Below are 12,177 nucleotides of genomic sequence, written 5' to 3'. Positions count from 1 at the left end.
CTCCTGTGTAGCTAAGGCGTCTCGAATTTCTATTGGACTAACTTTCATGGCTTCAACTCCTGGCCTCAGAACCGCAACATCGCCCCTAATGTCCTGCGCGATGCCCCTAATGTCCTGCACGGTGGAACAGGGCCAGCGGCCTAAGCCCAGAGAAAGGCAGACAAGCTGAGATGATGATGGATGCTAGCTACGAACATGGTGAAACTTAGTCTACATGCTGACTAAGCTGTGGAAAGGGCCGATAGGACCCTTGGTGCGTAGCTCCTGCCCTTGGGACCCCTGGTCCAACGGTGCTGCTAATGTCCCGCGCGGTGCTGCTAATGTCCTGCAAGGTGCTACTAATGCGCTACGCGGTGCTATTCATGTCCTGCGCGAGGATACAAGTACGATTGTTGTTGTCCATGATGTCCTGGAACGGTTTGTTGATGGCATCTAATGAGGCCCCCCGTCCCAAGACTTTTTCTTTCATGTCAGAGATACCGGATTCTAGGACTTCTAATTTGGCCTCTATGCGGCGGAGAATGTCGTTCCGATCCTGGTAAGTATCTTCGCAAGGTCAACATCATTTAACAGATTCGACGATGCAGCACATACTTGTGTCTATCGCAACCATAGTAGTGAACTCCCTGCAGGCTTCGTCGGGCTTGCTATTACGATGACTTTCCTCATCGTTATCAAGTGGGGAAAGAGCTGGCGAATAGCGAGTCGTAAAAGATATTGGGGATATGTTGCCGATGGTACTCTTGGGCATTAGACACATTAACAAGCCGATTCTCAAAATGCCAAACGTCATTGACACACCAGAAAGAAAGTTGCTATACGCCTCATACGATCTGTCGGAATTTAGAGACCCCTGTGGGGAATCTAGCATGTCGAGACATTACTTTTTGCATGCAGGCAATTGCATGGATCTACGTACGGAAGATTCTCCCTGGCACCTCAACAAGGCACCTTTACCTGAGAAGCCAATATTGAAGCTGCCGGTATCAACATACATCCGAGTCAACTGCGGAGTACTTCGGTAATTACAAGGAGCACACCGCCGCGTTGTTGATAACATGTATTGATGGGTTTGATCAGCGCTGTCTGTAGGCACACAGGAGACTGACATTGGAGTACTTCTAACATAGCCCTCATGAATCTCAGAAGAGGGTATATCATATTGTGCAGAAGGTGAAATAAATGACATGTTTGGCAAACCGAAAACGAAACCCTTAGATAGGAGCATACAATTACAACCTCGAGAAGCCATGGGATGCTGCGGACTCACCGCATAGCATGAGAATAAGGTGGCTCTACAGAACGACTAAGCTTCTTCCTGCTCATCGTCGTAAACTACTATTGCTGAAGTTCTATGAATGCAATCAGAATTATGAGACGAAGATGTCAGGATGTGAAATTACTGTATTTCGGAAAACTTCCTTTTGCCTGGCGCGATGCTCCACATCGAATGGGTTGAATGGGACGCTGCACTCGGTGCCGTATGTGAAACGGGACACACGGGACGACACAAGATGATTAATAAAATACAACACAGCACCATCTGCAATAGCTTTATTGCTAAGCAGCGTCGATGAGCGCAGCGCGAGGATTTTTGTCAGTTGTTGGCGCTCACCAATGGTTGTCCGGTCGACTGAAGCCAATACCAAGCGACTGGAAGTACGCTTGCAATTTGGAGAACATCCAATCGCTCGCAGCAAAGTTTCCGGTGAAAAATACAAACTTCATGTGATATGCCAGTCAGCGCACTTTCCGATTAAGCGCAGTAATGTCAACTTACTGTGACCGGAGTGCCTGCAGCCCTTCTTTGAGTTTCGAAAGCTTCGATGATGCTGCTGATGGAGGGTTCAAAGAGTTTGGCTACGTCTTGTCTTTTTATTAGCAACTTGTTAGATATAAAGGCTGCAAAAAACTAGACGACAAGGCTCACCCACTCAATTTAAGTTGACCGTTGCGAATATCATGCTGAGGATCTCTGTCGCGGATGGTACCGAACTTGATGTACGCCGGGTCTTCCGGGTTGCAGAACCTAAGCTTGGTGGTGCTGTCGAAGATATCTATTATGTGTTGGATCACATCCGGTGTGCCGTAACGACTGCCGGATAGCTTTTCTGTTAAATCAAATGAACAAGGACGCAGCATGGCTAAAACGAACACGCTGGCAAACCTTGAAGAAGACCACGAGCACGACGAGTCACGAATACAGAACCCTGAAGTCGACCTAAGGATTAGAGAGTGAGGCATGGTTCCAACAATCGCATGTCACTTACATTCGGCTGCAGCAATCTCCTCGATCAGCGTCGGGGATAAAGTCATCGACATCGAGTAGGCGCTAAGATCGATTGTCCCTTCTCCTGCATCGATGACAACAACGCCTTGGCCTGGCGAGCGGACACCATCATCAGATGCAAGTATCGGTGTCTTCGACAATGTATCTGAGGCTAGGGTATTATGGACACAGTAATGTAAACTCGCTTCTCCTTCGGTCAGCAAATGGACACGTGCCATGCCGTCTTCTGTGCTGGGAACGAGACCGCCAAGGACGGCAGATAGCCTGATCTGTTTCTGCTGCGGGCCCTCCCAGCCGTTTGGATGTGTAAGGACAAATTCAATGCGGTTCTCGAGTGACCGCCAAAGATGAGATCCGCTTGGATGAGCCTCCTCGATATAGCTGCGTGCACAACGAAAGAGGTATTGCATGAAGTCGCCAAGAACCTCGACGGCATTTTTGCCTCGTGGAAGTGGTGGGATGTCATCGTCGGTGATATGGTTGGCGGCCAAATTCCTGGTTCGAAGGTGCAATTTCCACCTAAATGTTTTGCGTGGTCAGTTAAGTAAATATAAATTCCAGTATTTGCAAAATAAATCATGCTAGCTTCATCCATCCTTCTTCCTCGGCCCTTTCGATAATATGCTCCTGTTGTGCTTCAGCACCGATAGCACGGACAGTTCCATTTGAATCGTAGTAGAGTATAGAGGGTATTTTCAATTTCCTTCCGCTGTACTCTTGGGCTGGATATCTGATATTCATAATGATCTGCAATAAAGCAGGCATGTTGTATTACAAAAACTGACCTGGTGACAGGCTCGATCTTTGGAACTTCTCCAGGATCAAGTATACAGTAGGAAATCGCACTGTATGTAGTGCCCACGTCGAAGGCAAGGACCAATTTGCGGATTGATCCACGATACGGCTGACGGGGAAGCATTTCTTGCGTAACTGGACAGTGAATGTCGCACATTGCTCACACCGTCTTATACCTCATGGTAGAGGCCGCATGGATGTTTATCCGTTCACAACTTTCACCATCTCACCTACAACGTTTAACGGATGTTAATCTAATATAGGGGTCGCAGGGCGTACTGTTCGTGTCAGTCTCGAGGTCTGGTGTGAGTGATCTGCAGATCCCAGGGAGTGATTTGGCGTGGCTAATTAACCCTGATATGAGAAGTTCCTGAGCTCTCTAGATAGAAATAGTGTCAGACCAAGAGATAAACGGATGATGGATACCTCGAGGCCACCCCACAAACCTAAGCAGATAGGTGCTTCTAGTCAGTGATGCACAAACTACTTATGCCCCGCTCGGGTAAAGAACTTTGTAGCGTCTTCTGTGTAGAATTCGTCAGTGCAAAATTCCACGAAATTGATGGGCTTACTGTGGTGATTAACGTCGCAGAATCGTATTCGTTCCAGCAAACCTGTGCCACTGGCAGCGGGAATATGCTCATGTATAAGTAGACACATAACCATGCAAATCAAGATCTGACGAAGGACTGTCAAGTCCGAGTCACAAGACCATATCAGCGCCGGTGGTGTTGCCGCGAGGTGAAGATTCTAACTTGCAAGTCCCTTAGGCCCCGCTCGGCACCACGACTGTAGCCAGAATCTTGCATTTGGTAATTGCCTCGTGTAGCTATTGTCTCACATTTCACTCGTCCCTTGTTCCGCAATATATTACAACCTTAGAGTGACGACAGCCACTTACTTAGCTTTTAGATCAGCGCGATGACTCGGCTAATAAGCGGGGACATATCTACCAATGACAGTGTGGCCGTTTCTCCCTCTTAGTTATACGTATCTTGTTGAGTTTCACGTGTAGGAAGGACTCGGAGGAAACATAAACAACAATATCTATGCAATCTTGACAGTCTGAATGACATTCGTAAGCATACACCAGCGGGCAAAAATAACAAACAGACGTACTTTAGCATACAACGAGTCTATGACCTTGCTAACTTGCTCCAGAGTCCCAATTGCTGCTCCATACGTATTCTGAAAAAAGGATATGAGCATGGATGGGATGTGTGAAGAGGGGACGCACGTCGGCTTCTAGCTCATCGAACACAATTAGGCATCCTCGTTCCTGATCCAGCACGCCGTGGAACACCTTGTCCAAGATCATCTGAGATAGCCTGGAACACGAAATCAGCTACTTTTCAGAGAAAATTTAATACGCACTTGGCCTCAACGACCTGCCATCCTTGCCCGACTTGTTTGGCAACGTAGTCGATCTCTACCACCGAGTACGGCTCAACGATACGCAGCAAGTTTTGCTGGAGAAGGGTGTCGTAAAGCGCTGCAAGATGCGCAACCCCACGATACTGTCCTTCACCGCCCATGCCGCTGTACGACCTTTCCCGGATGTCATTTGGAAAATGGATCCCGCCCTGATGACAAAGTCACTGCCCTCATTTCGCTGGAGCGCATATCGCTTGATCATGATGGCGAGGATCTCGGATTCTGAGACTATTTCCGGGTAAATCTTGTTCAGTGCTGGCCATAGTACCCACCACCAAGATGCATGGAATAAGATCCAGGTGCTTTGCCTACCATAGCGACCTCTGGAGATTTGAGCGAAGCTTTTTGAGAGGAAGCGGGAGCGCCCTACCTGCGACATATGGCCATACGTTGGGGCAACTGGTCATCCGCATGATAATGCAATCGTTTACGAGGCCCATTCTCCTCAACGGATTTTCTGGTAGATACTAGAAGTCGATGAGATCAAATTTTATGAGGAGTTGTATGAAGTCACTAAGCTCGCGCGCTCAGACTCGGCCTTTGCGAAACCTGAATCTATTCTCAGGTTCAGAAACTATACTAGTCATAAGTGCGAAACTATTTACCACGTCGGGAAGGCCACACGAGCCGATGACGACAGCCGTAAACCAATGAGGTTCAAGTTGTCCAGCTTGTACTTGGCAAGAGACAGAGTCGTGATGGCAATGGCTTGTAATCATTGGCCATCGACTCGGACCTAGACCATGGGCGCAATTCGGATGGAGAAAGGGCTTCTGAATCGGACTCTGAGTCTCAAGGGAAGAACGAGAGTGATGTCCACTCGAAAGGATTTGTTCATGCGGCCGCGCGGAGGTGCCTCGCCAACGTGAGTTAAGAAACAAATGTCTATCTAATGCATCATGAATAGGCTTCGTCCATCGACTGGTAGACTTGTGTCTCATTCTGATCGCTCGAAGTGTTACTGTTAGCTGCACCTGCATCGAACAATGTCTTTTAGGATCTTGGGAGCTGCAGTTAGGGAAGAATAGTACGGAGAATGGGAGAATGGGTGGAGTGCCGTCATCGACATCTTCTAGTAGTGGTAACTCGGAGCCATTAAACTTAGATAAAATAAGCTGGAGATAGTGTTTGAACATAATCAGGATTTGTGACGGTATCGCGTCAGTGGCAGTCACAGGCGCGGCAGGACCGCGTCAATTTCACCTGGCCCTAAGTGTACAACACATAGCTACAAAAGTACATAGACTGTTCTGCTGGTATCAAACTAAAACCTAGTACAGTGTAGATTGATTCAGAACGCAATAGAAAGTGAGCGCGAAGATACTTGACTAAGTTACAGTCAGAAACTATGTACATCATGACTCTGGCAGATGTTTAGAGACAACATCTTCAATAACAACTTGAAGCGGTGAACTAAATGTTATCCAGTGTCCTACTGGCGCTCTTGCAGTCTTGTGTAGCAAACACTGTTTGATTCATTTCCGACGTTTTGATGGGCTTTTAGCGGTGTCCGATTCGGGTGCACTATTGATCAAAAACTCATCCGAGGTTCGCTTTCCGGATGTGCCAACATGGAGTCCAGTGGTGTTGGGTCCCGAAGAGGGGAAGGGTGGCCGAAGCTCCCGTTGTTGAGTGCCGGGAATTGGGACCGATGGCTGACAATCGTTCATTAGGCTGTGCGTTGAAGGTTCGAACTGAGGATGAGAGAATCAAAAGAGATTTCACAAAATGAAAAAAAAAGTCAAACCTGAAGCAAGGTAATAACCTTTGCAAGTTTCTGCACCTCGGATAAAATATCAAGACAAGACCGCAGTCCCTTCAAACACCACTGCCGTTCGAGCCAGGAAAGGAGGTGACGATTGCAGAAAACCTGGAATATATGATCGAGAGAGTTGTCCCATGGATTTAGAGCATGCGACAGGTGAACAACCCAGTTTTGAGATGCATACTTGAGGGCGTCGGAAGATGATTTATTTCGTTCCTGTGTCTCGTTTGCGAAAGCTATAAAGAGAGCCATAGCATGGATGATCTCCCTGTCAGGAACTTCTGGCGATACAGAGGTGAAATGATCTTGGAGTATCAACGCCAGGAACATAGGAAACATCAAGAAATCCGGTAAGCTTTTGAGCTGCTGGACTACTTTAAAGGTTGGCAGTAGAGCCAATTCTGGGACAATGATATAGTTGCTGATTGCTTCCAACGTGCTCGAGAATTCTTCCATAGTCGCCCACACAGACCCCGCAGGAGTGGATTGCCACGCTTGGCCGTGGGGCGTCTGGAGCCAGTTTCGCCCGCCCAGGGTCTGAAGCCACTGTCGTCCACCCTTGGTCTGTAGCCACTGTCGTCCTCTCTCGGTCTGCAGCCAGTTTTGTCCTCCCTCGGTCTGCAGCCACTCTCGTCCTTCCTCGGTCTCCACCCAGTGTCGTCCTCTCGAGGTCTGCAGCCAGTTTTGTCCACCCTCGGTCTGCAGCCACTTTCGTCCACCCTCGGTCTGCAGCCAGTGTCGTCCTCTCGCGGTCTGCAGCCACTCTTGTCCTCTCCAGATCTGCAGCCACTCTTGTCCTCCCTCGGTCTGCAGCCACTCTTGTCCTCTCTCGGTCTGCAGCCACTCTTGTCCTCTCCAGATCTGCAGCCAGTTTTGTCCTTCCTCGGTCTGCAGCCACTCGCGTCCTCCCTCGGTCTGCAGCCAATGTCGTCCTCTCGAGGCCTGCAGCCACTCCAGTCCTCTCCAAGTTGGCAGCCAGTTTTGTCCTCCCTTGGTCTGCAGCCAGTTTTGTCCTCCCTCTGTCTGCAGCCACCACTCTCGCCCCCCCTCAGTCTGCAGCCACCACTCTCGTCCACCCTCGGTCCTCCAACCAGGTCTGTCCACCCTCTGTCTGCAAGCCACTCTCGTCCATCCTCGGTCTCCAGCCACTGTCGTCCATCCTCGGTCTCCAGCCACTGTCGTCCATCCTCGGTCTCCAGCCACTGTCGTCCATCCTCGGTCTCCAGCCACTGTCGTCCATCCTCGGTCTGAAGCCACTGTCGTCCATCCTCGGTCTGCAGCCATTCTCGTCCATCCCTCGGTCTGCAACCACTCTTGTCCTCCCTCGGTCTGAAGCCACTCTCGTCCATTCTCGGTCTGAAGCCACTGTCGTCCATCCTCGGTCTGCAGCCATTCTCGTCCATCCTCGGTCTGCAACCACTCTTGTCCTCCCTCGGTCTGCAGCCACCCTGGTCCTCCCTCGGTCTGCAGCCACCACTGTCCACTCCAGGTCTGCATCCACTCTCGTCCTCCCTCGGTCTGCAGCCACTCTCGTCCTCCCTCGGTCTGCATCCACGCTCGTCCTCCCTCGGTCTGCATCCACTCTCGTCCTTCTTCGGTCTGGCATCCACTCTCGTCCTCCCTCGGTCTGCGGCCACTTTTGTCCCTCCCTCGGTCTGCAGCCACTCTCGCCCCTTCCTCGGTCTGCAGCCACCACTCTCGTCCTTCCTCGGTCAGCCACCACTCTCGGCCTCCCTCGGTCTGCAGCCACTCTCGGCCTTCCTCTGTCTGCAGCCAGTTTTTTCCTCCCTCGGTCTGCAGCCATTCTCGTCCTCCCTCGGTCTGCAGCCACCACTCTCGTCCTTCCTCGGTCTGCAGCCAGTGTCGTCCACCCTCGGTATGCAGCCAGTCTCGTCTACCCTCGGTCTGCAGCCAGTGTCGTCCTCTCGAGGTCTGCAGCCAGTGTCGTCCACCCTCGGTCTGCAGCCAGTGTCGTCCTCTCGAGGTCTGCAGCCAGTGTTGTCCTCCCTCGGTCTGCAGCCAGTGTCGTCCACCCTCGGTCTGCAGCCACTCTCGTCCTTCCTCGGTCCGCAGCCACTTTCGTCCATCCTCGGTCTGCAGCCACTCTCGTCCATCCTCGGTCTGCAACCACTCTTGTCCTCCCTCGGTCTGCAGCCACTCTCGTCCTTCCTCGATCTGCAGCCACCCTCGTCCTTCCTCGGTCTGCAGCCACCACTGCCCACTCCAGGTCTGCATCCAGTCTCGTCCTCCTTCGGTCTGCAGCCAGTCTCGTCCTCCCTCGGTCTGCAGCCAGTCTCGTCCACCCTCGGTCTGCATCCACTCTCGTCCACCCTCGGCCTGCATCCACTCTCGTCCTCCCTCGGTTTGCAGCCAGTGTCGTCCTCCCTCGGTCTGCAGCCAGTGTCGTCCACCCTCGGTCTGCATCCACTCCCGTCCTCCCTCGGTCTGCATCCACTCTCGTCCTGGCTGTGTCTGCAGCCAGTCTCGTCCTCCTTCGGTCTGCAGCCAGTCTCGCCCATTTGTGGTTTGCACCCAGGCACACCCGTCCACGGTCTCCAGCCAATATTGTAAATCTGGAGCACGATCTCCCCGAAGCCATAGCATATAGACGAGAACTGACAGTGGCTCTGGTGGCTGAACAAGAAAGGATAGCGAAACTTTTAATTGATGGGGGTCCTCAGGTTGCATAGCTTGGCTCTGTTTCTTCAGTTCTGAGAGCGCATCCAAGAGAGCCGTGCTTTCCGTAATCTCTGTCATCAAGCGGAGAGACGAATGTGCGAGTAGGGAGTGGGGTGATGCGATATCACATACTTGAGGGAGGCCGCAGTTTGAGGGGTCGGAAACATAGTCGCGAACGGATGAGTGATAGATATTCACGGGGAGAGTGCTGTCCGTAGGGATATGTATGACAGACCGTAGCTGCATCAGCGTTGTCTGCACATCCCTGCCCCAACCAGGGCCAAGAAGTGACGAGATTTGGGATATGGGAAGAGGGTCTGCGAGGGCGGCTACGATGGACAAGTGCATGTAAGCCCGCTTGGGGTCGGCACACGTGGAGAGGATATAATCGTATAACTTGTACACCTCCGTTCCTGGTAGCAGCTCGCTCGTTAGCTTGAGCATCAGTTGTAACCGATCGCGGGGATCACCGTCTGCATCCTTGATAAAATTCATCATTGTAGACGCCACGATGAAACGCCTGCCCGCTCGGCTCGCCAGCTTCGAAAGATCATCCTTCGATGGCTGAGGGAAATCAGTATGGCGACTTGCCAGTTCTGCGAAGGAATGCCGCAAGAAAATGTAGATGTCTTTGTCAACATCGGTGCCGTCGAGCGAGATAGTGGTAGTAACACCCCCCCCAGAAGTTTTCACCGGTATTTCGCACAATAACGGCTGCACCTCCTTGTCTTGAAAGGCTTTGCAGATATGCGATTCCGAGCGACTCGTGAGTAGGATGTGTGTCACGGGTAGACCAGGCTCACGAAGAGCTCGTGCAAGGTAAAGGATAAGATCGGTAAGCTCAGGTTCGGATGTGCATTCATCAAGGGCATCGACAACAACGTGAGAGGCGGACATCCGCGCAATCTGAGTTGAAGTTTCCGGAGGGGTTGGAGAAAGAGAGCCTCCATCTGGTCGCAGAGAGACTTGTCTGGGTCTAGTAGAGCAGGATTGTCACGGATAGCTCTGTTCACATCCTTCCGGATGCTGGGAAAATTGGTGGCAAGTTGATAGACAAGAGTCACGAAAAAATACCCAGCCGTGCAACGTTTCGTGTGCTTGCGCGAGAAAAAGAATGTTCCCCCAAGTCGCTTTTCGACGTTCGTCTGTTCTGTCACTTTTAGACCTCTCATCCTCCCAGCTACTGTGAACGCAACAGCAGACTTTCCGACGCCAGCCGTGCCATGCAGCCAAACGAGGTGATTCTTCTCTGTATCATCCAGGAATCCGTAGATGCATTTAAGGAGATCTACCCGGGTCCCTTGCAGACATTTCGGGTGAGGCTGACGTTCACGGGAGTCATATTCGGCACCCTTGACAGCAACTTGGGACAGCTTCTCCCAAGTTCCTTGAAGAACTGTCAAAGAGGTTAGAGAGCATGCGAGAGATAAGAAATGTAAGTACTGACATTGATCGTCACTCATTGACGAAGGTTATGATATACGAGATGTAATGAACCAACTGAAAATAGCTGGGTGCGCTTAGAAATCATCTGAGCGACATTTATCTCGAGGGACGACGTACGAAGATTTGAATGAAAGTGTGGATTTATTAGAGTCCAAATAAGAAGTTGTCAACGGTCCCGAGGCGCGATGAAGATGGGATGGAAAGCTTGCTGGATGGTGGTGGGTGATACAGTTCAAGGACCAGTGCCGGGCGCTCGTCCGCATCACTGAAATTCACTTAGCTTGATATGAGTCAAGTTATACTATTACCCTTTCAACCAATTTTGTTTGGCCGTGGCATACCCATACCGGTGCATTGGTCAAGTGCACGTGACAATGTATGGCGTTATATCTGCACATTTATTATTTGCGCGTTCCGCGGCTTGCGCGCTGCGCGTTTTCGTCAATCCAGAGTGGGCGCGTTTTAATCAAGAGGTTCCGCATTCCCGCACTGCGCGTTTTCGCCAATCCAGAGCTGGCGCGTTTTCATTGGACTCAAAACTCAACTTGAAGTTGCCGCCATGATAATTATGATCTCTACTTTCCTTCAAGCAATTTGAGACTCGGACCACTGCAGTATAGTATTTGTACTGGTACAAACATGAGTAAAACTAACATGAGTACTAGTAAGACTATGGCGAAGGAGGCTCAGGCTCGAAAACCAGTTTCTCTACTAGGAAGCTGCAAGTCTCAGAAACAAATTGTTCGGCGTGCTTGAATGCTGCTCCCTGATCGAGAATCTTGAACATGAGGTCTTTGCATCCTTCACTGACGCATCCAAACTGCAGTTCCTTGAAGCATTTGACGGCGTCGTCGTACGGCTGTGGATTCCTACCATCAAGAAGAAAACGGCCCATACCATTCCACCAAATTGTGTGCCAGTCCTCATTGCAACCAGTTGGGTCTTGACACTCATTCGAGTGCATCAAGATCTTTGGTTCCTCCGCAGCTACGATCCGACGGTGACTATCAAGCGCAGCCTGAACATAAACTACATTCTAAGCAATTTCTGTTAAATAGGGTAGGGTTAGACCAAGGTTATGGCTAGCTCAAGTGGTACATTTCGCACATTTTTAACATTTCTCAAAATGTTTAAATCAAGAGTGGTCCATTTTGCACATTTTGAGACACAGCAGAAATGTGCAAAACAGGGTGTGTCGATTTTACACATTTTGAGAGATGTCAAAAATGTGTGAAATTGACCCCCCATGTTTTGCACATTTTTGCTGTGTCTCAAAATGTTCGAATCAAGGGGCGTCCATTTCGCACATTTTTAACATCTCTCAAAATGTTCAAAACAGGGGGGGTCCATTTCGCACATTTTTGACATCTCTCAAAATGTGTAAAATCGACACACCCTGTTATGCACATTTCTGCTGTGTCTCAAAATGTTCGAATCAAGGGCGTCCATTTCGCACATTTTTAACATCTCTCAAATGTTCAAAACAGGGGGGGTCCATTTCGCACATTTTTGACATCTCTCAAAATGTGTAAAATCGACACACCCTGTTTTGCACATTTCTGCTGTGTCTCAAAATGTTCGAATCAAGGGGCGTCCATTTCGCACATTTTTAACATCTCTCAAAATGTTCAAAACAGGGGGGGTCCATTTCGCACATTTTTGACATCTCTCAAAATGTGTAAAATCGACACACCCTGTTTTGCACATTTCTGCTGTGTCTCAAAATGTTCGAATCAAGGGGCGTCCATTTCGCACATTTTTAACATCT

At 50.1% G+C, this 12,177-nt stretch overlaps 4 protein-coding genes across 4 annotated transcripts; 1 reads left to right on the top strand and 3 right to left on the bottom strand.

Moving 5' to 3' along the window:
* Window positions 1-127: 127 nt before the first annotated feature.
* On the top strand, window positions 128-819 carry DFJ58DRAFT_38686 (uncharacterized protein). Its single transcript, XM_041380148.1, has 2 exons — window positions 128-538; window positions 619-819. The coding sequence occupies exons 1-2, from the start codon at window positions 300-302 to the stop codon at window positions 752-754; spliced, it is 375 nt and encodes a 124-aa protein (XP_041240277.1). The 5' UTR covers window positions 128-299; the 3' UTR covers window positions 755-819.
* Window positions 820-1,143: 324 nt separating this feature from the next.
* DFJ58DRAFT_907387 (uncharacterized protein) lies at window positions 1,144-3,310 on the bottom strand (the record flags this gene model as incomplete). The annotated part of the gene is made up of 10 exons (XM_041395060.1): window positions 1,144-1,352; window positions 1,404-1,560; window positions 1,616-1,722; window positions 1,781-1,871; window positions 1,931-2,111; window positions 2,168-2,221; window positions 2,271-2,809; window positions 3,006-3,020; window positions 3,076-3,194; window positions 3,299-3,310. 10 exons carry the CDS (start codon window positions 3,308-3,310, stop codon window positions 1,323-1,325), a joined length of 1,305 nt encoding a protein of 434 aa, XP_041240276.1. The 3' UTR covers window positions 1,144-1,322.
* A 768-nt stretch (window positions 3,311-4,078) lies between these two features.
* Window positions 4,079-4,801, bottom strand: DFJ58DRAFT_38658 (uncharacterized protein). Its single transcript, XM_041380147.1, has 4 exons — window positions 4,460-4,801; window positions 4,323-4,413; window positions 4,205-4,273; window positions 4,079-4,150 (listed from the first exon to the last, which is right to left on the bottom strand). Exons 1-4 carry the CDS (start codon window positions 4,618-4,620, stop codon window positions 4,133-4,135), a joined length of 339 nt encoding a protein of 112 aa, XP_041240275.1. The 5' UTR covers window positions 4,621-4,801; the 3' UTR covers window positions 4,079-4,132.
* Window positions 4,802-11,079: 6,278 nt separating this feature from the next.
* On the bottom strand, window positions 11,080-11,421 carry DFJ58DRAFT_665347 (uncharacterized protein; the record flags this gene model as incomplete). Its single annotated transcript, XM_041382498.1, has 1 exon — window positions 11,080-11,421. A coding segment is annotated over one exon (342 nt), but the record flags the coding sequence as incomplete, so codon positions are not given.
* Window positions 11,422-12,177: the final 756 nt, after the last annotated feature.

The sequence above is a fragment of the Suillus subalutaceus genome (assembly GCF_016647625.1).
Source record: "Suillus subalutaceus strain FC151 chromosome Unknown DFJ58scaffold_109, whole genome shotgun sequence".
In the NCBI taxonomy this organism is placed as follows: Eukaryota; Fungi; Basidiomycota; class Agaricomycetes; order Boletales; family Suillaceae; genus Suillus; species Suillus subalutaceus.
This window is presented reverse-complemented; position numbering and strand designations above follow the sequence as displayed.